General features: G+C 37.8%; 3 protein-coding genes across 4 annotated transcripts; 2 read left to right on the forward strand and 1 right to left on the reverse strand.

Moving 5' to 3' along the window:
• The first annotated feature begins 1,022 nt into the window (after positions 1-1,022).
• LOC101739844 (uncharacterized) lies at positions 1,023-20,147 on the forward strand. 2 transcript variants are annotated; one of them, XM_004932182.5, is made up of 10 exons: positions 1,023-1,247; positions 1,540-1,637; positions 3,384-3,569; positions 5,807-5,921; positions 7,334-7,406; positions 11,495-11,642; positions 14,308-14,443; positions 15,133-15,285; positions 16,913-17,073; positions 18,691-20,147. In XM_004932182.5, exons 1-10 carry the CDS (start codon positions 1,158-1,160, stop codon positions 18,890-18,892), a joined length of 1,362 nt encoding a protein of 453 aa, XP_004932239.1. In that variant the 5' UTR covers positions 1,023-1,157; the 3' UTR covers positions 18,893-20,147. The 2 variants fall into 2 exon arrangements, with proteins under 2 accessions (XP_004932239.1, XP_021207594.1); XM_021351919.2 differs by lacking the exon at positions 18,691-20,147 and having other exon boundaries at positions 16,913-17,886.
• Positions 20,148-21,140: 993 nt separating this feature from the next.
• Positions 21,141-25,084, forward strand: LOC101738362 (uncharacterized). The gene is made up of 6 exons (XM_038012427.2): positions 21,141-21,287; positions 21,638-21,713; positions 22,441-22,565; positions 23,131-23,247; positions 23,874-23,955; positions 24,539-25,084. The coding sequence occupies exons 2-6, from the start codon at positions 21,664-21,666 to the stop codon at positions 24,693-24,695; spliced, it is 531 nt and encodes a 176-aa protein (XP_037868355.1). The 5' UTR covers positions 21,141-21,287; positions 21,638-21,663; the 3' UTR covers positions 24,696-25,084.
• Positions 25,071-27,337, reverse strand: LOC101739983 (uncharacterized). Its single transcript, XM_004932183.4, has 3 exons — positions 26,276-27,337; positions 26,022-26,149; positions 25,071-25,330 (listed from the first exon to the last, which is right to left on the reverse strand). Exons 1-3 carry the CDS (start codon positions 26,335-26,337, stop codon positions 25,122-25,124), a joined length of 399 nt encoding a protein of 132 aa, XP_004932240.1. The 5' UTR covers positions 26,338-27,337; the 3' UTR covers positions 25,071-25,121.
• Positions 27,338-27,367: the final 30 nt, after the last annotated feature.

Genomic DNA, 27,367 nt, shown 5'->3' on the forward strand with positions numbered 1-27,367 from the left:
CAAATTTAGTTTAAGCGTTTTCAATCCGGAAATTTTGATGTCAAAAATGCACGTCGCTCTGGTCGCCCTATTATGGATAAAATCGATGCCATTTTTGAAAAAGTGGGGCAAGTACGGCATATCAGTAGTTACGACGTAACTGAAGAACTGGGAATTGACCACAAAATAGTTATGGCGCATTTGAAAAAAACTGGGTACACAAAAAAGCTCACTGAAAGAAACCTAATGAACGGTGTACTCATTTGTGATTCTTTATTACGACGTAATGAAACCGAACCATTTTTGAAGAAGCTGATAACTGGTGATGAAAAGTGGATCACTCACGACAAGAACGTACGAGAAAGGTTGTGGTCAAAGGCCAGTCAGGATTCACAGACTCTGGCGAAACCCGGGTTAACTTGCAACAAGGTGATGCTGTGTGTGTGGTGGGATTGGAAGGGAATTATTCATTATGAGCTGTTACCACCAGGCAGGACCATCGATTCTGAACTCTACTGCGAACAACTAAAGAGAGCAAGAAGTTGAGAGAAAGCGGCCGGAATTAATCAACAGAAGGGGTGTGGTTGTTCATAATGATAACGCTAGACCTCACATATATTTAGCCACTCAGCAAAAATTAAGAGAACTTGGCTGGGAGGTGTTGATGCATCCGCCGTATAGTCCTGACCTTGCACCTTCAGATTTCCACCTGTCTCGGCCTCTTCAGAATTATTTAGGCAGTGTCAGGCTAACATCACGAGAGGACTGCCAAAACCAATTTCGCGGTATTTTGATAAAAAGCCCCAAAATTTTTATAGCAATGGGATCATATCCCTACCTACGAGATGGCAAAAAGTTATTGAACAAAATGGTACCTACATATTTTAGTTTAATGTAAATAAACTATATTCAAAAATGTAGTGAATATTCTTAAAAAAATCATAGAAACTTTTTCCCCAACCTAATAAAAGATTAGGTTGTATGGTATGACACTTTTGCCTTTCCAGTTAGAAAAGTAAAAATAAATCTAATAACGTCAAACATTGTCAGCTGCTGCTGTATATGTCAAAACGTTCACACTTCACAATTCACACAATATGTTTCGATTACGGTGATAAATAATTATTTATGAATAGAAATTATAAATTAATAGTGTAGTAGGGAATGCGTTTAACAAAATGTCCGAAGAAGAGAGTGTTGATATTGAACAAGAACTCGACGAACTCCTGACGAACGTGCAACCCAACTTACAAGATGTATTTAAAAGAGTAAATATCTTACAATTCTATTTTCATACTTTAAAACTATGAAGTAAATTTAAAACGACTATAAATTATAAAGTAGAAAATATCAGGAATTTATGATTAATTATTTCTGTTTTTATTTTTATGCCGATATATACAGACCCAGTATACGAACCGACTAATAGTAAGTAGTAACCGTCGCTCGTGGGTATCAGCAGTGCTAGGGGCATAGCCAAGCCACTGCCAACTGCTAACAAAAATAAATTAACTATCTCAAAATTTCCAAAATAATTTTAAACCATTAGTTATCTTGCAGGGCTTTACCAATGTAGCGCTTCAACAAACTAAGAATGGAGAACAATTAAAACCGGACACCCTCGCTGACACCTCATATTTTGCCAAAAATACACAAGTGTAAGTATCCAGTCAACTGTTTTTATTTTCTCATAAATAACTGAGATAAAACTATGAACAACTTTTGTCTTTCGAGATCACCTCTCTTTTATCTCGATAGACAAAAGTAAACGCTGCAAGATCGGTTGTAAATATAAGTCAATACTTTGCAGGATTTGTTTTTTTTTTTGTTTCAAGCTGGTATGCCCTGGTATTAATATTTTTCTATTATAAAACTAAAAACATTGTCAAATAGACACAATTTTGAAGTTCCCTTTAACATTAATCTAACTGCGCTGTTGTACCATTGTTAATGTGATGGCTGACAGTTTCCTTTGTCTGGTGCACCTATTGCACATCTGCCTGTGCCAGCTCACAAAACAACAACAAAATTTACAATTAATATACGGTCTAAAATCAACAAACTATATTGAAAAAATACACATGTTGTAGCTGAAACTAACAAAATTAATCCTACTGAATTTTTAGAATAAACTTGTTTCAAATTCAAATTCAAATTCAAAATCATTTATTTCAACTTAGATGTCAGTATGACACACTTGTTGAATGTCAAAATACAAATAACAATGTTAACTCTACCACCGGTTCCAAAAAAAGCCACAGTCCTGAGAAGAACCGGCGAAACAAACTCAGCGGGCTTTTTTTTTTTTTTTCTCAAATATTTTCTTTTTTTTAAATAAATAGAAATATTCACAATAAAAGAAAAAACAAGTCAAAAAAATACAATTAAAAATAATAATAATAATAATGAAAAATGAAAAGGCCAGGAGCGAGCGCCTCATTCCCACGTAGTGCCATCTAGTAAATAATCCTTAACTTTATAATATGCCTTGTTGCACAAACGTTCCTTAACAGTTTTCTTAAATCTATGAACAGGTAGTAGTTGAACGTTTAGTGGGTTCTTGTTGAAAAGCTGTACACCCAGCCCCCTAAAAGAGTTGCTTATTTTCTTAATTCGAGCCGCCGGCAGCGGCAGTTTAGACTGAAAGCTAAATTACTCAGTTTACTCATATCAAGCCAGGTAACCAACTATGCTAGTATTAAAATCCTGCAGTCAGGAATTATTCGTTTAAGGGAATTCATATTTAATATGAATACCATCCATTATGAAGAAATACGGTCATATAATAGTCAAACTTGCAAAGTTTTTAAATTTGCACAAATACTGATGAAGAATGAGACTACTGTTCTACTATAAAATTGAGATTTGATCGCAAGTCTGAAAATGGCTATATTCACATTGTAACGTCCATAAGATCAGTGAATAACTGAACAGCAAATTGGTAATGAACTCAACAACCCATCTATGCAATGAAATGAATAGAAAAATTTCAAGGAATATCAGACTTTCCATTTTGTAACATTAGATCATTAAAATGCATAAAATCATACTACTGTTGCAATGTATATTATTATGCAGTTTTACAAGTGTTTTTTGTCAAGGCTGTTTCAATGGCACTGTTTTAGAAGTAAATATAGAAACAGAAATTACTGTAATTGTCGATTTAAAACTTATTTTTATTAACTTTATATATAAATTGTAATAACAAAAATGTGATAGTAGTTTCTGGAATCTTGCAGATGGCCACATCAGAACTTTTTTCCAAATTCGATTTCCTTTTATTCTAGCGGTAGCTAACTAGGGTCTGGACTTATTCCCAAATTTGGCCTTGGTATTTGGTATTTGATGTATTAATGAATGCTCTTGTCTCATAGACAACTGAATAATGTTATCATTTGTTGCAGCAATCTATCAAGGTTAGAACTTGTTAAGTCACCAACATTCCACGTCCAAACTTTATCCTTAGACCTGAAGTCAATGAGCATGGCTGTACGTTGTTCACTCGGCGAAGTGAATATAAGAGGATTGTATAGTGCCTATAATGAAAATCTCTATAACCTCATTCCCGTGATGGCAGATGGACATGTAGTGTAAGTATTATTCCCTCGTAAATTTTGGTACATAACATTATGTACTTGTCTGTCACTTATTATTATACAATATTGTTAGTTAAGATTTTATAAGCCTTAATTTATTAATGTACAATTAAAAATAACATTATTCAATATCAATCTAAGGTGTCAAATAATATAATAATTTCAGGATATAAAATATAAAGCCCTAGAAGTAAAAAAAACATGTTCGTATGTTGCTCTCTGAGATGAGGACAAAAACACGTGTATAGTTACAATATTATTCAATTTAAATATGATATTGAAAAAAGAATAAACGCAATACATAATTTTATCTGTATTTGTAACATTGATTTCTAATCAATGCCATTAGTGAAACATTAATATTTATCAGTAACTAATATACCAAGTGTGCATTAAAAATATAAATTTATAATTTTAGGTCTGAGCATTGTGTGGAAAAGGTAACAAAATGAATAGTAACGCTCAAATTTTTGAATAATCTTTGTTTTATTTTGTCTTACAAATAACTAATAACTTGAGAACAAATCATGCACAGTAATCCGGCCCCAAATTAGGGTTCCCTGTGTTTTGGGTACCAGAGACTAACACACATATTTATATAGGTTTAAATATATACATATATAGTTAGTAAACACTCAGATAAAATGCAGCCAACCTATTCCATGGGCCAGGAAGGTCAAGTACCTGGATGTCACCCTGGATGGTTCCTTGACGTTCCGCCCACATATTAAAACAGATCACGAACGTGCCGCGTTTTTTCTCGGTAGACTCTACCCCATGATATGTAAGCGGAATAAAATGTCCCTTGGGAACAAGGTGACACTTTACAAAACTTGCATAAGACCCGTCATGACTTACGCGAGTGTGGTGTTCGCTCATGCGGCCCGCTCACACATAGACACCCTCCAATCCCTGCAATCCCGCTTTTGCGGGTTAGCCGTCGGAGCTCCGTGGTTCGTGAGGAACGTCGACTAGCACGACGACCTGGGCCTCGAATCGCTCCTCAAACACATGACGTCAGCGTCGGAACGTTACGGGCTATGCGTCATGATAATCGAATTATCGTTGCCGCCGCTGACTACTTCCCGAATCCTGATTACGCAAGAGCCAGTCACCGTCGTCGCCCTAGAGACGTCCTTACGGATCCATTAGATCCAATAACTCTTGCATTAGATGCCATCAGCTCTAACATTAGGAGCAGACTTAGGGACCCCGGTAACCGTACTCGTCGAACTCGACGTGCAACCTAACCCATGGATCAGCCCGCTGAGTTTCTCGCCGGATCTGCTCTGCGGGTCGCGATTCCGATCCGGTAGTAGATTCATTCGCGAAGCAGCTGATCTTGAGCTGTTAGGTCTCCTTCGAAGGCGCTCGAGCATCTGTTAGCAAATCCCACCCCTCCTGGCTGAGCCTTTGCTCGCCCACATGTTCTGGTGAAACTGGAGAAAAGCCTCTGGGCCACCAGTAATACTTCAAACATACAAACCTGTTCATCACACGAATGTTTTGCTCGATGTGGGATCCGAATCCACGATTATCAGCGCAACAGTCAGGTGCACTAATTACTGCACCATTAGAGACACCAGCAGAGTCAGTCAGAGTTGTTAGCTAAATATTAAATTACTCACCCGCGTTGGGTCACCAATCATAGCTTAGGCTTCGGTAACAAGCTCTCTCGCTATATTATATGTTAGTATATAACTCACTAACGACCACAAAAATAATATCTTACATACTACAATATAACTTTAGCATAGCATGTCAGATTATGTACACCGGTGTCCGTCCGATAGTTGAAATCCGACCATAAGTACTAGCATAGACACCTCAAGACTTAAATTAATGTTACGTAGAAATAGTTTCATTTCCGTATTGTTGTTAAAAAAATCTTGTAAAGGTAAACAAAAATAGTTTATACCATTTTATTTAAATCACTAGTTCATCAATAGCTCCTAAACGCTAAAAAGTTAAATAATTTGACAAACAACAAAAAACTCGCACTTAACTATTTTGATATTTAAAAAACAAACTATCTATTTTAAAAAAAAATCATTGATTACGCTAAAGTTCTTTATAATGTTAATATTTTAACTGGACGGTACAATCCAATGAAATTTCATCAAACTTCAACGAATGTATTAATGTTTTAAAACAGACAGTATAATGTTTCCACTGATCTCCACTGTCCAGGAAAGAAATACTTAAATATCTCATTGTGAAGTATTTTTTAGAATATCATTATCAAACATGACTGCAGATGTGAACATTGGTTTGGTGATTGAAGACGACGCATTCTCGTTCATCAATCCAGGAATAGACTTCGCTCATGATGAGGTCCTTGTAAAGGTAACTCGTTTCGGAATTGCAATACCTTCTATAGTCGGGCCTTAAGTTACAAAAGTGGTGATTTTAGCACTGCAACAGAATGGTAAATGCAAAAGGATGGTAGGAAAGCACTCGAGGACTTCACGTAGGGAAGCACTTTACTGGTGGTAGGATCTCTTGTGAGTCCGCGCGGGTAGGTACCACCACTCTGCCTATTTTCTGCCGTGAAGCAGTAATGCGCTTCGGTTTGAAGGGTGTGGCAGCCGTTGTAACTATACTGAGATCTTAGAACTTATATCTCAAGGTGGGTGGCGCATTTACGTTGTAGATGTCCATGGGCCCCAGTAACCACTTAACACCAGGTGGGCTTTGAGCTCGTCCACCCATCTAAGCAATAAAAATAAATTAAAAAAAAACTCTTATTTGCCCGTTGTGTTGTGAGTATTCACGAAATAGTTTATGTGGTTGTCTAGAATAGCCAACCCTAGCTCTTGCTTATTAGACGACTAAGGAATACGGATACTGGACCATAGCGTTCTCCTAATAGCCGGTATTTGCAATCGCCAACCCCATTTACGTGGTAGGGCCTCTGAGTCCATATGAGCATCCTGCATAGTTGTTGAGGCAAAACATGAATGCCGGTTTGATTGATTGGCCAATCGACATTGAAACTGACCGAACGACTTAAAATGACTAAGGCTATTCACGTTGTGATGTGACCATAGACCTTAGTAACTTAATACGGGGCAGGCGGTAAAACCGTCTTCTACTAAAACAAAGTTATAAACATACTGAATTTCATACATTAAAAACATGCACTGTCTAAACATTTAAACAATGTTAAGTCTGTGGTCCATTCATATGACAGATAAACAGTTCATGAGCTGGTGACGTCATAGTTTTGACATATTATGTATCGTATATCAGATTCCAAACTCGTCACGTACCATTTTAATATGAATATTTATCCGATTTCCCTAAAGGGTGTTACATCCGGATACAAATGTATAATGTATAGTCTCCAGCATAGTGTTTCTCAATCACAATGTCACAAACAATTTGCTTTCCGCCAAATTTTAAATAGATATATTAAAAATTATAATGCTTTTTTTTATTACGAATAAAATTTAATTCAAAGAAAAGCTAATATATAAGAAATTTGTTGTTTTAAGTTTGTGCAATTATATTAATAAATACATAAAAAATGTGTTCTTTGTATGCAAAATTTTGACGAAATTTTATATCATAAAATATGCAGCCGCAAAAAAGTTTGAGAATTACGGCTCTAGAATATTCCAGAACTCAAATGAGAAAGCTTAACTCTATCTAACTAAATCTAACGTCGAATTTGGTAGTTGAAGACCAGGGAACAAACAAAAACAAAATATGTATAATACGATATGTTATAACATTATGGGTAATTTCCCTATTAGCTCTCATGGCCATCGCCTCAAAGGAACGGCGGCTATGAATTCGTCACCACGGAGCAACTGGCCAAACACATAGGTAAGATTTTAAGGTTATATTTATTTATTTAAATTTATAGATTTTATTCATTATTTAAATGTAATTTATTATATCAATAAGAACCAGTTGTACTTCATTATTTAAAGAGGCTATTTACTACATATATTAGAGTTACGGCCTGGCCACGGGGATCGGCGGTGCGAATAGCGAAGCGGTGGACGAGGCGACCATTCGCGCAGCACCGTTTGCAGGCCACGGGTACTCACGTTCGCCGCCGCGACTAGTAAGGAAGTCCGACAGCGAAATGTCTATATCGAAATTATCTCGATATTGCTTACAAATTAATAGTTTTTTGGTTCAGGACCTATTATTTGGAAAAGATTGTGAAGTACATGATTTGAATAAGAATCGGAGTATACCTATAGATGGAGAATTCCACAAGAAGTACGAGAAATACTTTGGGTGGCTAGACTTCCAAATAGCTGGTCTAGCTAGTATTTCAGCTATATTTTTTTTTATTGCTTAGATGGGTGGACGAGCTCACAGCCCACCTTGTGTTAAGTGGTTACTGGAGCCCATAGACATCCACAACGTAAATGCGCCACTCACCTTGAGATATAAGTTGTAAGGTCTCAGTATAGTTACAACGGCTGCCCCACCCTTCAAACCGAAACGCATTACTACTTCACGGCAGAAATAGGCAGGGTGGTAGTACCCACCCGTGTGGACTCACAAGAGGTCCTACCACCAGTAATTAGGCAAATTATAATTTTGAGGATTTCATTTTTATTACACGATGTTATTCCTTCACCGTGGAAATCAATCGTGAACATTTGTTGAGTACGTATTTCATTACAAAAATTGGTACCCGCCTGATATTCGAACACCGGTGCATCGCTCAACACGATTGCACCGGACGTCCGTTAGGCCACGACGACTTTAAAAATATAAAATAAAAAATATAAAAATTTCGGCGTTAATTTTTCGCGGCGAAAACAACTAAACTCATTTAATCACTGTACTATTCGCCGCGACTACCGCTCGACTCCGTGGCTCGCGCCGTCCGTATTCATGCATTTGTTTTGCTCGCCCGCCGCATCGCGCGATTCGCTCGGTACATTTCGCCGGTCGCTTCGCCGGTCGCCGGTGCGCGTGGCTTGTTAGGTACATTTCTATGCGCTTATTTTAGTCGCTAGACGCTTCGCCGTTCGCACCGCGCGAATATTCGTATCGGCGAATGTCCCGTGGCCAGGCTGTTATACTTTTTTCGTGTAGCCCTTTTACAAGATACTAGATGGTTGAAATTTATTAAGTACTTTTGACTGTTAATGGTAACGTCCCACCAGCGTTGCCAACTCTACCAACTTTTAGTGTCGTAATCAAACCTACCACTTTACCTACCAGCTTTTGAAGTTTTCAAAAAGTTCAAATCAAACCTCCATGAAAATAATATTGAAACTATTTTTTTTTTATTTTTCGTAATCTTTCTCTTGCTTTTTTACAATCAAAAATATTCTCAACTATGGGAAAAAGAAGAATATTAGTGGCCTGTAAGTCTGTTTTATTATTGGATTTCTAATAAAAATAGTTCAAAAATGTCTTATCCAATCGAAAAATAAATTAAGGATGCCAGATTCTTATTGGAGGGTCTCTAAAAGACTTGAAAAGTATGGGTGGTAGATCTACCAACTTTTCATAGTGGAATTTGTTGGAAACTACCAACTTGTAGAACCCTAGCTCCCACCTTAACGAATTTCGAGTTGGCAACGCTGCGTCCCACCGACACCAAAACACAAAAAATGTACTTTTTTTGGTTCTTCCTAATCGCCACCCTAACCTAACTGGTAACGACGTTCCCAACATCTGTCCTAACAAGAGCAATGCTTCGCTGAATCTAGCATCGGATCGGAATTGCAACCCACTAGGAAGATAAGGCGAGAAACTCAATGGGCTGTGTCTAACAGCCTGGCCACGGGACATTCGCCGATACGAATATTCGCGCGGTGCGAACGGCGAAGCGTCTAGCGACTAAAATAAGCGCATAGAAATGTACCTAACAAGCCACGCGCACCGGCGACCGGCGAAGCGACCGGCGAAATGTACCGAGCGAATCGCGCGATGCGGCGGGCGAGCAAAACAAATGCATGAATACGGACGGCGCGAGCCACGGAGTCGAGCGGTAGTCGCGGCGAATAGTGCAGTGATTAAATGAGTTTAGTTGTTTTCGCCGCGAAAAATTAACGCCGAAATTTTTATATTTTTTATTTTATATTTTTAAAGTCGTCGTGGCCTAACGGACGTCCGGTGCAATCGTGTTGAGCGATGCACCGGTGTTCGAATATCAGGCGGGTACCAATTTTTGTAATGAAATGCGTACTTAACAAATGTTCACGATTGATTTCCACGGTGAAGGAATAACATCGTGTAATAAAAATGAAATCCTCAAAATTATAATTTGCGTAATTACTGGTGGTAGGACCTCTTGTGAGTCCACACGGGTGGGTACTACCACCCTGCCTATTTCTGCCGTGAAGTAGTAATGCGTTTCGGTTTGAAGGGTGAGGCAGCCATTATAACTATACTTGAGACCTTAGAACTTATATCTCTAGGTGGGTGGCGCATTTACGTTGTGGATGTCTATGGGCTCCAGTAACCACTTAACACAAGGTGGGCTGTGAGCTCGGCCACCCATCTAAGCAATAAAAAAAAATTAGCTGAAATACTAGCTAGACCAGCTATTTGGAAGTCTAGCCACCCAAAGTATTTCTCGGACTTCTTGTGGAATTCTCCTTCTATAGGTATACTCCGATTCTTATTCAAATCATGTACTTCACAATCTTTTCCAAATAATAGGTCCTGAACCAAAAAACTATTAATTTGTAAGCAATATCGAGATAATTTCGATGTAGACATTTCGCTGTCGGGCTTCCTTACTAGTCGCGGCGGCGAACGTGAGTACCCGTGGCCTGCAAACGGTGCTGCGCGAATGGTCGCCTCGTCCACCGCTTCGCTGTTCGCACCGCCGATCCCCGTGGCCAGGCCGTAAGAGTTAGGTTGCACGTCGTATTCTATAAGTTGGACGAAAACGGTGTTCCGTGCTTGAAGTAACGCGTCAAAGAAACGCGTGCATGGGATTAACTACAATATTTAAGCTACACTAATATTATAACGTTAATTCTTTCAAATCCAATTAAATTGGTCGCAATTACAACCAAGGAAATTCCTCGTTAAGTGTATTTGTGATCGTTAAAATAGTATCTATTTGTATGTAAAGTCTGTATGTATTTGCGTTAACAGTTAACAGCTAGTAAGGACCTGAATGTTTCCCTAAGACGAAACTCGGATTGCATTGGGTCCAATGGACCCGGTACCACACGATCCATGTCTACCATCGCTATACTCGACATTTATAAAATATGAATACGTCTTTTCAATTAAATTACCATATTCAAACTAGAAAACTTGTTTGCTATCAATATGCGAACGACAGTGTAAAACTGTTTCAAGTGAATGTCAATTATAAAAATATGTTTACTAGTGGTCGCCCGGTAGTCGAAATTCGACTATAATTATAATTAATTTAAATTACAAGTTTGAACATTATTATGGTTCTATTGTCAAAGACTTTACTTCTCTAATCACAGATTACGCTAAGGGTTCAATAAAGACAATTAATATTATAGAAAAACAATATTAATCTATTCACAACTTGACCACAGACTTAACAATAAACAAAATGGTATATATGCGTGTGTGTGTTTGTGTGTCAAATACATGTTGGTGTATGTAATGTTTTCTATACTGGTTTAATGTCTTATTTATGCATTATTTAAAAAAAAAATATCAGCATTGTGCACTCCTCTATATTCTCTATAAGTATGGAAAAATTCATACTCCTCCGTCCGCGCAATTTTCGTAAAAAGGTATACAAAGTTTTTGCTTCATTTATCAATATATGTTTATTGTTGAGTCTGTGCTTATATAAAGCGTGTGTGATATTATGCAGGGTGATAATTATTAATAAGACACGACGGTTTGCAACTTGTTTATTTTGCAACGACTCGAAACAGACTGTCTAAGCTAAGCCCGCTACATTTAAGTATGTACATTTATTAACTTGCTCCCAGACGACTTACCGCTGACGGCCGCGATATCGTTGCCCCTGTACGCGCTTCTACGTGATAAGCTACAGCGACATCTGGCGGTGGTCTTGCGGCAAGCCACGAGCGTTTCGGAGCTGGTCTCCTGCAAACCTAGTTTATATGAGGCTTATAGGTGAGACTTGTGTTATCTTATCCTACATATTCGTATAGCAAATATATGTTCGCACTATACACATATTTATATTACAGCAATGCCAGTGATCATTTCCGGAATTAACGTTGTGATGCTCACGGGCTCCAGCAGTCGCTTTAGACCAGGTGTTCCGTCAGTCAGCACGTTCCCCTGTCTATACATTAAAAAAACAGTCTCTTTTTTTGCTTTGTACATGAAATATTTCAAATACATGTGTTTCTAACCGCTCGGGTCCACCGCTCATATATTCATAGTACTGTGGCACAGACCTTCACTGAGATGCAAAATGACAACGAAAAAGCCACATGTTTTGTAACCACGCTCGTAGTTTTAAAAAAAAACGCAAATAAACAAACAGACGACGAATTTTCCAGTTGAGCCATTACTCGCCCACGTGTCCTGGTGAAACTGGAAAGGCCTCCGGGCCACTAGTAATAATTTAATTATAAAAAAGGTCGAATTTTATTTCTAGTACATTTATCCGTAAATGGAATAGGTACGGTTGGTTACATTTGGTGAAGGTGGTCCCCCGAAGCTACCAGCGCGGGTATGCTAAAAAAAATGGTACATGATAAGAACTTGTTTATCAATGATATTTCTTTTCTTTCACTTGGAAAATATACAAAGGTCAATTTTGGATTTTTTAAATAAAGTTAGGTTTTAGTGCCGATTCGAAGTAGTAGTGTAGTAGTTATTTCTTTCTAACTTTCTTATAAATTTTAAGAAATGGTCTATTATTTATTTTATGTTATCTCCTCGTGTATTGCTATGATACTGGAAAATTGTTTGGTTTTTTTTTTTACCTATGTTTATACATTGTATGTGTGGATGTAATTTAATGTTAGTCTAACAAAGCAATAAAAATAACTAAAATGTAGACTGTAGTATCACTTGTGATATAGACAGCATATTTACTGTTAAAATACTTACATTTGTTTTATACCGTTTATCAAGGATTCGTATTAGGCAATAACGCTTTCAAACAATCACCGATGAAATATTTAACCTTAAGCTTACTGAAGCATTGAAATTACCAAATGGCAAAGTAGAAAATTCATAATCGAGTCATTGAAAAACGAAATCATTAAGTCAATAAAACAAATCAAGCTGTATTGGATTATAGTTTTTAATAAAACTGATTAGTGCTTATTTATGTTCACCGTGGCAAAAGCATAAGACCTTAATTAATTATAAAAAAAAAAATACAAAATGTGTGCAATTCACACGTGGTAGAAGTGAAACCTTCCAAAATTAAAATACAATTATCCTAAACGTCTTAAGTATATGTAAAATTTTGTCATTAGTAAATAATTGTAAGGTAGCGCCCTCTGTGAATTGATATTTTAATTTCACGTATAATCCTAAATTAAAATTCACTACAAGAGCTTTCATACACACGTTAGTATTAAAAAATCTCACAGATGGCGCTGTATTAAATAGTATGTATATTTCTGTCTCATTCTTTGCTGGCTTCATCCTACACATTTTTGTATTTGTGTCTCTTACCTGTCGTTTTTTCCGTTGTATCCGGTTTGAAATCACAACGATTCTAAAGAAGTTTTCACTTCAAAATGTTTTTATGCACATTACTGTAACAATCCTATTATCCTATATTGTCCTAAGTGACGCAAACTCCAATGACTAATAATGTTAGAATAAAAAAATTACGGTAGTTAGTATGTCATGACTACGAAAACTATCGGAAATAATAATCGCGACAAAAACCGAACAAAACGCGAAATATAGCTTCTTTATTATTATTATTTCTTTTCTTGAACCCCAACCTTCTGTTAACAAGTTTTAAATCAACCTTTTAAAGAAATCTCACCCTAAAAATAGTTGCTTGCATCCGTAGTAAAAGATGACGTCTTCATATCGTTTTTACGACCGCACCGCCCTCCGTGGGAGGCTAAGCTCATCCATCCTACTTAGAACCACTGTATTAACAAACAGTGATTGTCCTGAAATATTCTTTACAACTACCATCCGGTTAGGACTTCCATAGTCCGTTCTGAGCGCTAAGACATATTCTTTTTTAAACGAGTTTTGAGGGAAATCATCGGCAGTAGATGACTATATGAGCCCCTGCTGACGTCCGTGAGCGACGATGATCACTCACCATCCAAGGTGTGTGGCGCATTTACGTTGTAGATGTCTATGGGCTCCAGTAACCACTTAACACCAGGTGGGCTGTGAGCTCGTCCACACATCTAAGCCAACACAGCACATCTAAGCAAAAAAAAACCAGAGTTGTATACTCCTTTGACTATAAGAGCAATAAAAACTCGTGCTACTAATTAATATTTATGGCTGACTAGCTGACCCGGCAGACTTCGTAGTTCCTCAATCGACAAATAAAAGACAAACTTTTGTATAAAATAAACTTAAACCAAAAAAGGAATCCGTCCGACGGGGGACACATCAAAGGAAAAACAAAATTGTTATTTTTATTTAATTCCGAACATTTTGATATTTATATACCTTTTAAACCTTCTCTGGGCTTCCACAAATAATTCAAGACCAAAATTAGCCAAAGCGGTCCAGCCGTTCTCGAGTTTTAGCGAGACTAACGAACAGCAATTCATTTGTAGATTTTTTTGTAGATAGTACTCGCTGACTTATATTATGGTACGTATCATTTCAGTGCAATGGTGGACAGTCTAGCAGAGAATGGTAATAGAATTGTGGACATGATCCTCATCAACATGAGGAGAACATTGCTACAGAACTGTCGCGAAGTTCTAGAGCTCCCGCCATTACACGCCATGTTTATGCATAAGGTATGTAAATTATTGTTCTTTTTTTTTTCAAACATTTAAATTTGCTCTAAACCCACACCAGTAGTAACCACACGATTTAGACTTTATTTCCAATTTCCTTAAAAAATATTTTTAGTGTCGCCATAATAATAAAAAACTGAAAAATCAATTTAATTAAAATGACATTTGATGAAGATTTTTGATTTTGATTCATGATGATCGAAATTATGAGATTAATGATAAATATAGATTTTTATGAACTCGATACTGGCAACAATGGTATCGTAAGAACCCGATTGCCATACATAAAAAAGAAGAAACATTTATTTTTTATTGCTTAGATGGGTGGACGAGCTAACAGCCCACCTGGTGTTAAGTGTTTACTGGGGCCCGTAGACATCTACATTGTAAATGCGCTACCCATCTTGAGGTATAAGTTCTAAGGTCTCAAGTATAGTTACAACGGCTGCCCTACCCTTCAAACCGAAACGCATTACTGCTTCACGGCAGAAATAGGCAGGGTGGTGGTACCTACCCGCGCGGACTCACAAGAGGTCCTGCCACCAGTAAACATTCAAACCTCTGTATTTTTTTTCAAATTTAGATCAATACTCATAAGTCAGTTATGATGAGTAGACCCACCCATACAGACTCATCGTATAAGATACATGTTTGACTTTGACTCTAATATAAATATTGCACATGTCCAGATAGGATCAGTGTCATTTGTTGGTAAGTTTGAAACGGACCCGGGTTGGGTGAAGAATCTAGCTACAATAAACAGGATAAACGATGTCAGCGTGACCAGGCGTGATCCTGCCAAGACTAGCTTCCACGTCACTTTGAGGATTAAGGACCTGCAGGTGAGGATCAAATACACACATATTTATTGACATTGTAGGCAGACGAGCATACGGCCCACCTGACGGTGAGTGGTTACCGTCGCCCATGGACTTCAGCAATGCCAGGGACAGAGCCAAGCCGCTGCTTACCGTTAAGTTTTCTCTACCAGCCTCGTTTGAAGAAGGACATGTCATATAACAGCATCCCACCTCTTCCAGTGGATGTCATGAAATAGCACTTAGGGTACCTACCTATTAGCGGTGAATGGACAGTAGCGTTCTTTGAGTATTATACTAAGGTACTGCGACCACCGCCATTTACTGATTGTGGGATATAAAAGCTTTTTTATCGCTTACATGGGCGGACGAGCTCACAGCCCACTTGATATTAAGTCGTTACTGTAGCTCATAGACATCTACAATGTAAATGCTGCCACCCACCTTGAGATATTTACTTATTTTTACTGGTGGTAGGACCTCTTGTGAATCCGCACGGGTAGGTACCACCACCCTGCCTATTTGTACCGTGAAGCAGTAATGCGTTTCGGTTTGAAGAGTGGGGCAGCCGTCGTAACTCTACTGAGACCTTAGAACTTATATCTCAAGGTGGGTGGCGCATTTAGTTTATAGATGTCTATCGGCTCCAGTAACCACTTAACACCAGGTGGGCTGTGAGCTCGTCCACCCATACAAGCAATAAAAGTATAAAATGAAAAGATATGAGTTCTAAGGTCTCAGTATAGTTACATGGCTGCTTGCTACCTTTGGATTGGATACCGTTGCTCTAATCTAGCCTTTCCTAAAGTGGGCGATAACGCCCCCTTGTGGGCCCTACAGGCTTAAAGGGGGGCGGTAAGAGACTCAGAATAAAATGGGGGCGTTGTGTAGAAGCTTGAGAAACGATTTGTAATTTCATCTAGGAGGACTGTTAGGCACCTACTGAGCTCTCGCTATAGTGGTTTTTAGTAGATGAACACATGGGGGCGCTAAAAAATAATTTATTCTCAATAATAATAATAAATAGTAAATATTTACTAACAGTCACGCCACGTTAACTGGTCCCGTGATAAGTTCGTAAAGAGCTTGTGTTACAGGTACCAGATAACGGAAATAAATGTAAGATATTTAGTATACACATACATATATTTAATATACATCCATAACCCTGGAAAAGACATTTTATATTTATCATACAAAAATACCTTCCCTTGGCGGGATTCGAACCCGCGACCCCCTTGTGTAGTGACCATGTCACTTACCACTACACCAGACGGCCGTTGAAAGTATGCAGTAGACAAATTTTGTATTCAAGTAATTTTGTTTGTAATTTGTAATTTTGTATTGTTTGTTTTGTATTCAAGTTTAACAATATATGCTATGCGCATTGCACATTGTGCCTTACTATAATTCTCATGTTGTATTTGTTATTTTAGCTGTTCTACACACACTCATCACTTTTAAAATTATTATTCTCATAATCCTCTCGCAGGTCTGCTGGAAGAGATTTCTTAAAGAAATAAGCCGCGCCTTTGTACATAATTTTCCTATTACACTGTACTATGTCTTATTTTTTGTATGTACATAAATAAATAAAGAAAATAAACAAAATAAGTGGGAACCCCTGCTCTAAATTGACGTCTTTCCCCAGATCGGTTACGACGAATACCGCATTAAAGCGATGGGCGTGTCCTGCTCCGGCAGACTCGCGGCCGCCTTCAACTCTTGCTCCCTGCACCTCGCCGTCACCATAGGCCTGGCCCAAACGGAACCGTACGCGCAACTCGACGACCTAACGCTACAGAGCATGGAGTGAGTTCTATTAGTTATTTGTAACGACATCTTTGCAAGATATTTAAGGTATTTCATCTTCTCCCATCCAGAAATAGGACGATTCATTCGCGAAGTACCCGCCCTTGAGTTGTAGGTTCTCCTTCGGAATTCTTCCTTCTTCTTCCTTCGCCTGAATAATTGGCAGGAATGTAGTTCCCTTACGGGCTGGTTTCACAAGACGTAGTTCTGGTAATTCCGGAAATAATTTGGTGGTTTTTATTTTTCGACATTGTTCCTGCATCGTGGGAGGCAGTCTTGAACCTGTGCTAAGTACGTATTTTATAGAAAAAAAATTGTACCTGTCTGCGGGATTCGAACACAGACAGCCGTATCGCTAGATACGAGTAAAATGGGGCGTCATAACCTTTAGGCCACGTTGACTTCAACTTTTTGTGTGGCCGTATTGTAACTTGAATATGAAATGTAGTGTAAGGTCAATGATCTCGAGCGACCGCAAGGGCTGGACGTGAACTACCTTCATTTTAAATTACCGCTTCACGGATCTTCACTGTTGAATATTTATGATTCGTTCAGTAAACGCATAGTGATTCTCATCTTAACTTGGGAACGAATTCTTTACACCCTGTATGTATGAACATTACAACAATAAATAAAATTGAAATATAATGTCGCACATGTTGCTGATAAGTTTAATGTTAGCACCTATGAATATAACGTTAGTACTTTTTAATATAAAAGCAGGTTAGATGGGATTATGGCCCCGATTATTTCTAAGCGATCATCGTCGCTTGCGATCACGTACCCCAAGCACCAGTCAACGTTCTCGTCGAACCCGACGCTTGCGACGAAGGGCTCGGCGAGTAAATTAACCCACAGACACAGCCCACTGAGTTTCTCGCCGGATCTTCTCAGTGGTTCGCGTTTCCGATCCGGTGGTAGATTCTGCGAAGCACGGCTCTTGCTACTAGGGTTCGTGTTAGAAACAACGTCAGGTTTGAGCTCTGTGAGCTCACCTTCTCGCCCGGCTGCGCTGACATGCTCTCTCTAGACCATCAGCTTGAATTGAATTGAATAACCTTTTATTCAGATCCATATTACAATTATATGACTAAATATAATAATTAGAAAACTTAAATTTAATGTAAACTTTAATATAGTCTCTTATTTGAATTTTTCTTATTTTATGCAAATCTGTTTGCCAGTCGGCAAAGGCCTCCTCCAACCTTTTCCACTCATGTCTTTCTTAAACCACTCTATTCCATGTGACGCCTGCCACTTGTCTTATGTCGCCATCCCATCTTTTTTGCGGTCTACCTTTTTTCCTTTTGCTTTCTCTAGGATACCATCTTGTCACAATTTTGCTCCATTTATCTTTACCTCTAACCATATGTCCTGCCCAACGCCATTTAAGCCTTCTAATTTTGCACCCTATATCTATGACCTTTGTTTTGCTTCTTATTACACGGTTACTCAGTCGGTCTGACTTTTTCACATTCATCATGCTCCTCTCCATTTGCATCATGCCAACGTGCAATGGAGAAGGAGCATGACCATCAGACCATCAGCTTAGGTGTGAAAAAAATAAATAAAAACGATCACGACACACACCCTGTATATGTTGATTTATATTATCAGCAACATGGATCTCCACGTGACCGGGCTGGGTCCGCTGAGCGGGCTGAGCGGGGCGGTGGGGGCGCGGGCGCGGGGGGCGGGGGTCGCACACGCCGCGCCCGCGCTCTCCGCGCAGCTGCACCACGACGCTAGACTCGCGCTCGCCGAACTACCGCTCTACCATCTCCTGCACGGGAAACAATACGACAACTATCTAAATTGACTGACACGAGTTGCATGAAGCCGTCCAACGAAGCCAACGATAATTATAAAGGCTTCGTCAAACAGAACGCGTACTTAGCGCGCGTCAGAACGCTAAACTGACGGCGCGCTATGACGCCGAGATGTGTTGTACTACTATGGTAATGTCAAACAGAGCGCCAGCGCTATAAGTACGCAGCGCTCTGTCGCGGCGTTAGGACGCTTTGACGTCAGACGTTGTAATTGTTTAAAAATTTTATTTTAGCGTTCGAGTGAATGTGTAATAAAATACTGGATAATGTCCGAAAAATTTATAGAATTCGATAGAAAATACCCACGCTTATACAATGCCATATCTGAATCACTCGACATCTTAACACTTTTAAATTTTCAAACTGCTATAGAAAGGCACTAACTATGATTTGGTGGATGTTACGTTGCGTCAAGGAGCGTTACGCTCATCTAGTCAATTTGTATGACATGAAAAGAGCGCGACGTTAAAACGCAACGCTAAGTACGCGTTCTGTTTGACGCAGCCTTAACGTTGAAGTGAAAACTTTTTTAGCGACACTAAAAAGAGACAAAATTGTACATCTATAGGATTTAGCGTGCGAGAGAATGAGATGAAACATATCTGAAGGTGTCACTTCTACTTCGTGTGAAAGGCACACACGTTTTTATTTTATTTCACGACCCACCTAGGCTTGAGTGGTTTTACGTGGTAAAAATGAAATCGTTTGTCGATTCTAGTTAATAAAAAAATGTTTTTGCCGAATTTATTAATTAGTCGAATCTAATTGTTTTTACTTTTATCATTTCTGACGTAAGTATTTTATATATAAGAGAAAAAATTAAGGAATATTTCAATAATGTTAATTCAATTCGGTATTCACGGTATGTATATGCTTTCTCGTAGCAATAACACTGATATTATATAATATAAATTCCTAAAAGATATTAATTTGAGACTAATTCAATGCCATTATATTTTTAAAATATTTGATGCGTAAAATTTATATTAGATATTCATTTTACTTTTTTTACTATGTTTATATGCAATGAATATAAATCCAAATCATCACATAATTAAATTATTATCATTGTGACTGAGTAAAGCAATATACAATGTTTTTATTTGTAAATTTTGAATGTTGTTTTTTATCGTTACACGTAATTATATCGGTTGTGAACGCATTTGTATTTCCGAGACTGTTGTATTTCTGTATTTATTTTATATTATATGAATGTGTTATGTTGTATTAAATGTTTGAATTTGATGATTTGTTTTATTTTCTATAATTACAATCTTATTGCATTTTAGAAATTTGTTTGCTGCGTTCAAATATAATTTTAATTTGTAATAATACTTTTGTGGTCACGGATGGTTTGAAAGAATCTTCCAATGTTGCTTGAAAATAATGTTAGTATTTTAAATTGATACAGACAATGATATACCTCATTTTATTACTGGTGAAATAGGCAGAAGAAGTCCTACCACCAGTAATTACGAAAATTATAATTTTGCGGGTTTCATTTTTATTACACGATGTTATTCCTTCACCGTGGAAGTCAATCGTGAACATTTGTTGAGTACGTATTTCATTAGAAAAATTGGTACCCGCCTACGGGATTCGAACAGCGGTGCATCGCTTCAACACGAATGCACCGGACGTCTTATCCGCTAGGCCACGACGACTACTAAAACGCCATACGCCCGCATGCTTACATTAATGAATCATAGAATATTATTATCCTTTATTATAAATACATAAGAATCTTTTAAAAATTATGTACTCATACAAAAAGAATAAGGTGGATAGGTAACGAAGCGAGAATTTTCGCTTCATTTAAACGTCTTACTGGAAAAGGTTAGCATGCCTATTGCGATTACCAATTATTTTTTTTAAATGCTACTAACTTGTCCAATGCTAAGTTCGTAAAGACCTTGTGTTACAGGTACCAGATAACGGAAATAAATGTAAGATTTTTATTATACACATATATATAATATACATCCATAACCCTGGAAAAGACATTTTATATTTATCATACAAATATCTTCCCTTGGCGGGATTTGAACCCGCGACCCCCTTGTGTAGTGACCATGTCACTTACCACTACACCAGACGGCCGTTGAACCAATATTAAATTTCAAGATTCTTAATCGATTTACTATATTATTAATTAGCTCCGTACCTATACTTAAATATCTTCCCTATAATTTTAGGAAATTAGTCAATTATCCGGTAACACGACTAGAAAAAAAATATTCTTCACTATTACCTCTGTCTTGTCAGAAATTGTCAATAAATATTATTAAAGTTGTGTACATACTTTACTTTTTGATATTCGATTAATATTTATATATAAATCCGCTAGCAAAACATCGTGTTCAAAGTCATATTTAAATAATATTGGTAAGTACCTATCTGGTTATCTCAATATCGGTAATTACAATAAAATAAACTAAGAAATTTATTTTCACCAGCGAACGGTCCGTGTCATAATTGAAAAGCCGTTTCAGAATTGAAAATACTAACTTCTGAACGAGCATACGGTCCACCTGGTATTAAGTGGTTACCGAATCCCATAGAGACATCACAACGTGAATGTCGCTATCCATCATCACATTTAAGGTCTATGTTTCAATTATATTTAATAACGGCTGTCTTACCATTACTGCATTTCGGAAGATGTAAGCAGGTTAATCCGTAATTAAAAAAAAACTTAACCGTGCATTAAGCAATCGTTTTTTTTTTATTTACAGGAAGACTTGAAAATTATTTTTAAAACATGGGTCTATTACAATCAGTATTTTGTTCCATGACATTTTGTGTTGAAAGGTGAGAACACATTTTAATTAAACATTTCTTATCCTGATTTCATTACTCAATCAAAGTTCAATCCAGTCATTATTTTAATAAGAAGTAACCGCATTACATTATTCGTGATTGAAATATAAAGTCAGAACTTTTATATCGCAGTAACATTAACACTATGTACAGTGGATTGTGAAATTGCATGTACAATGAAAGTGAGATGGCATTATTTTTTTCTCCTACCTATGCTAATAGCCTTGAGAGGCTATTTCAGCTTCACCCTAACGTATGTAGATGAGCTCACGGGGCTCAAACCGGAATGCTGCTAACACTGGTCCTAGCAAGAGCAGTGCTTCGTATAATTACCACCAGATCGGAAACGCGACCCACAGTGTTAGATAGCCCATTTATCGAGGAGGCTACATAACATCACGTTAAGCGCAATATAAGAGCATCAATAAAGAATGTTTCAAAATCGGGTTTGTTTTTACCTTTTGAGAGCTTCCGCTGCGTGCGCTGCAGAAACAGTTAAAGTTTCGCAAAAATAATGTATGACTGAAAAGACCTAAAAAAAAAGGCCGCGACAGCGTATGTCTATATGTTAAGGTTGGCTCGCTATAACGTTCTTTATGCTAACCAAATTTGTTCTAAAATAAACCATTATTTGTGAAGTATTCCACGCGGGCAAAAGTTAGTTTTGAAAAATATTTTTAATTCGAAGAAAATGGTTAATATAGAATTTTTCAAACAGAGTATTGACGTGGACTTGCTGTGCCTTCGTATTGATGCTGATGATGTTTACTATTGTTTTATTGATGGTTTATGGCATATCGGTCGGTTATCACTACGCACAGAAAGAGCTAGCTTCGTTTGCAAGTATGTGCAATTGTTAAAAGTATTTTAATTGTAGTTAGTATGTACACATTGCTGATAGTCTTATAATTGGGTAAAAAAAAAAGACGTCCGGTGCATTCGTATCTAGCGATGCACCGGTGTTCGAATCTTGCAGGCGAATACCAATTTTTGTAATGAAATACGTACTTAACAAATGTTCACGATTGACTTCCACGATGAAGGAATAACATCGTGTAATAAAAATCAAACACGCAAAATTACAATTTGCGTAATTACTGGTGGTAGGACCTCTTTCTTGTGAGTCCGCACGGGTAGGTACCACCGCCCCGCCTATTTCTGCCATGAAGCAGTAATGTGTTTCGGTTTGAAGGGTGGGCAGCCGTTGTAACTATACTGAGACCTTAGAACTTATATCTCAAAGTGTGTGGCGCATTTACGTTGTAGATGTCTATGGGCTCCAGTAACCACTTAACACCAGGTGAGCTGTGAGCTCGTCCACACATTTAAGTAATAAAAAAAAAAACTTGAAAACATAATGTACGTCTCAAGCTTTGGTACTTCAACTTGTTTTCCATTTGTGTTTTAGTGTCTTCGAGGACCACGACAGAAGAATCGATGGTGAGGGCTGGGCCAAAGAATTCGGTCGTTCGACTTTTGGCCGTAAACCGATCGGAGGTCGAAAATGCGCCTGAACCATTGCTTGGTATGATTTTTATACTTACACTGTACGAATTGTTCATGCAAACATTTTCGATTAGAACAAAAAACAAATGAAAAGCAACATAGAGTTTTAGAGTTTTGTCGTCGTCATGGCCTAAAGGATAAAACGTCCGGTGATTCGTATCGAGCGATGCACCGGTGTTCGAATCCCAGGCGGCTATCAATTTTTCTAATGAAATACGTACTCAACAAATGTTCACGATTGACTTCCACGGTGAAGGAATAATATCGTGTAATAAAAATCAAACCCGCAAAATTATAATTTGCGTATTTACTGGTTGTAGGACCTCTTGTGAGTCCGCGCGGATAGGTACCACCACCCTGCCTATTTCTGCCGTGAAGCAGTAATACGTTTCGGTTTGAAGAGTGGGGTAGCCGTTGTAACTATACTTGAGACCTTAGAACTTATATCTCAAGGTGGGAGGCGCATTTACGTTGTAGATGTCTATGGGCTCCAGTAACCACTTAACACCAGGTGGGCTGTGAGCTCGTCCACACATCTAGGCAATAAAAAATAATAATAAAATTTAGTAAGTACCTCCCAGTCAGTATACACCTAAAAACATTGAAATTATAACAGTTTGAACAATGCTCATTTTCAATTTACAGAGGTTTACAAAACTCAGAAACCGGTTGAAAAATTATTCCTGGATCCGACTGAAACGCCAATCGTTGTTCTTGAAACGGAAAAGTATATTTTTCTTATTATACGAATATTTTATATTACAGTTGTACCAGCAGCCGCAAGTGCAAAACTTTCTTTTGGTAGCCGTTAACTGCAGACTGTGATCTTAATAGAACACTAGTGAAAATTTGTAATCGAAAATTTATATTAAAAAATCTGTTACCAATGCGCGCAATGTAAGGCAAATTATTACCAACTGACGCGGGAATACGTTCGCCACTCAAAACTACAGCATCACGACATCTAACCTAACAACCGTTTTTGCTGAGCTTAGGAAATGAATATTTTTTTCTATTCTTAGTGAAATTTTGGGAATATGCTTTGCTAGCCTTACATTGACAGTGATTTCCTTTTTATTCTTCCTTTTAACATCTACCTACAAAATTTTGTCATTATGAAAATCGGTTTTAAAAAACGTCCTAATGCGTACATTGCGGCTCGATCTTGGCATTGCCAATGTCCGTGAGAATGAGTGACCGCTCACAACCAAGTCACCCGTATGGTCCTCTCCACCTCCATTGGCAAAAAATAATGTTTGCCTATTATTCTGTTTTCTTTACTAAAAATATTTAAACTATCTGTCACGTAGCCCACCTGAAGAGCCAAAGCTGTCTCCTCAAGAAAAGGAAATAGCGCGCAGACTTATCGGAAGGTTCCGGCGCTCCAGGAATACCACAACCACAAGCACCCTCCAACCTTTTTTCAGAGCACTGAAGAATACTACCACACTACTCTTGCAAACATAGCTTTTTAATGGTGCATATACTAATCAATACGCTATGCAGCTATCTTTCTCGACGGCTGATATTCCATGTACAGATTAATAAACAAAAATTTATACGTTTGTTGCTTTTTGCATGTCGTAGCCAGAATTAATACTTCATTTACAATTAAATCACGTTTTTGTTATTCTCTGATTGTCTGCATACACTAAGGTTCTTTAAACTACCGTCATGTATTTCAAATGTATTTTCACACATACATTTCTTTGCACAAAAAAAAACGTAACAGTACTTTTTTATTTACGAACATTATAAAATAATGGCAACATCGGAAATTATAAAAAGGAAAATAATATTAATATAATTGAGATTAAACCGATTACGAATTATTAATAAACATTATATTAAATAAATAGTTTTATTCTTACAAACAATCGTATGACTTAAAATTCAATAGAATTTTGTTGAATTTGTAGAATTGAACACACTAGTGTAATTTTGATAAAAATCCGTTATGTTATTCGTCGGGGGTGGATTGTCAACATCACGGCGTTCCACGCGATGTGCGAATCCACGTTTGACCGCTTTGTCGATTGATCGCAGCACGGGACCCTGTCCCGAGCCAGACCGCAAAGATCCTGCCGCTTTCGCTGCCTGAGCTGTAATAAAAACCCTATTGTAATTAAGAAAATAAAAGCTCTACGAAATCTTCACTACTTAGTTGTGTAACATTTTTTTTCGGGCAGGGGGCCGAACCTCTCACATGAGGTTTTCGCGCCTTCCACAGATGGTGAGATTGGACCGCGAGCTCAAGGATGTTTTTAGAACCCTACCCACCAAATGACTCTCTCGAGTGCAAGGGGAGTTGGGTTTTCACTCGATGTCCGATCTCCGCCTGGGATCAGAACCCGGGCAAAGTAGAGGGGTTCCCGAGGTCAACAATACAACCAGACTCGCGGCACCGCCCCGAGGACGCCCGACTGACGGGTCGTCAAGGCGATCGTCTACGATCAATGACGCCGGTCTCTGCAGTACGGCGGCCCGTCCGGGCGATGCCGCTGGTGTTCCGGGATTCCCCTCTGGGTCAGAACCAGCCCGCCGGGTTGGAACGCGATAAAAAAGGCCATTAACATTAACAACATAAGCGCCGCCAACCATCTGAAAACATGAGTTCTGAGTCCTAGTGCTATGGTGCAACGGCGACCCCACCCTTCAAACCGGAACGTATTACTGCTTCACTTCAGAAATGGCAGGGCACCTACCCGTTCGCGCTCACAAGACCCTACCACTAGCAACAAAACATTACACATTTTTATACATCTACACCAAATACGAAATGCTTTTTCTTACCCATTGCATCCACTGATGATTGAACGAAACAGTAGTGGTAGCCTATCCCGATGCCCATGATGGTGACGGTTAGAATGGTCAGCATCAAACAACATGTTAGCATTGCGCATACTGTCCACAATGATACTCTGATAAAAGAAGTCGTTTTATGTATGTAGGTATATCAACAAGAAAAAAAAAATCTGTACTCATTGACAAATTCTTGATCGTCATTTAGAATTTTTATATGAAAACAAGTTTGACATAAAAATTACCTTTCCAGGGCATCAAGAATTATGGATACAAAAGAACTTAACGAGCAACATACACAACCCATTTTGATTCATTAAACATAAAATTTTAAATGATTAGGAGTACAATCAACTACATTTCATGAAATCATTTGTCAATCCATTTGATATTCAGATAAATAAGCCAACAATTTTTAAAATTCTGCAAACATGATTTTGTTATCATCCAACAACGAAAACGTATTGATTATGATTGCTTGTTGTTTGTCAGCATCGGTGACACAAGTCAACAGGCTTAAAACACTAATTTCCTATTTTTGCATCAACTTTAGCATCAACCTTGCTATAATCCGATACATCGATTTAATAAATTATTATATTTATATTTTGATAGTTATATAAAAGCTTAATTTAAAATTAATGTTTAAAATAATTATATTATATTATTAATTATCGATTTTATGAAAAGTTGAGTTTGTTTTGGATTACAAAATTAAAATTAAGCAAGTCAGCTTTGTTAATTATTTTTACTAAACATCCTCGTTTGTCGGTATGTATGGCGACATTTGTGTTGTTGATGTCTATGAGCTCCAGTAACCACTCAACACCAGACGAGCAGTGAGCTCGTCCGTCCACCTAAGCAAAAAAAATGCACTACAATTATTAAATGATATTAGCTTGTTGGCTGCGTTAAATTATTGTTGCCAATGTCGAGTTTATAGGAATCTTCAATTGTGTACGTTTAATTTAGGTACGTAATCTGTTATGTGAAAAATGATATGAAGCGAAATGAGATGAAGTGTTCTAATTTGCAACTCTAATCAAATGGAATGAAATTAAATGAAACAGCTAACAAGCCACCGTTATTACAGATTTAAACCTAAAGAAACACTTAATTAACAAAATAACACAATTCACACAACTCTCTCCTCTCATTCCCGCCAAAGATTCTTCAGGTAACATCATCCAAATAATCACGTAAGTGGCGATGACAAAAGTTATGGAAATTAATTGATTTCGTTAATTTTGTATTTTTCAGGTTTATTTAATTAGGTACCTATGTTGGTAGGTACCTAGTGACTTTTCTATTAAACGGTTTGATTTGGCATTATGTCA

This window comes from Bombyx mori, chromosome 8 (genome assembly GCF_030269925.1).
Source record: "Bombyx mori chromosome 8, ASM3026992v2".
NCBI lineage: Eukaryota > Metazoa > Arthropoda > Insecta > Lepidoptera > Bombycidae > Bombyx > Bombyx mori.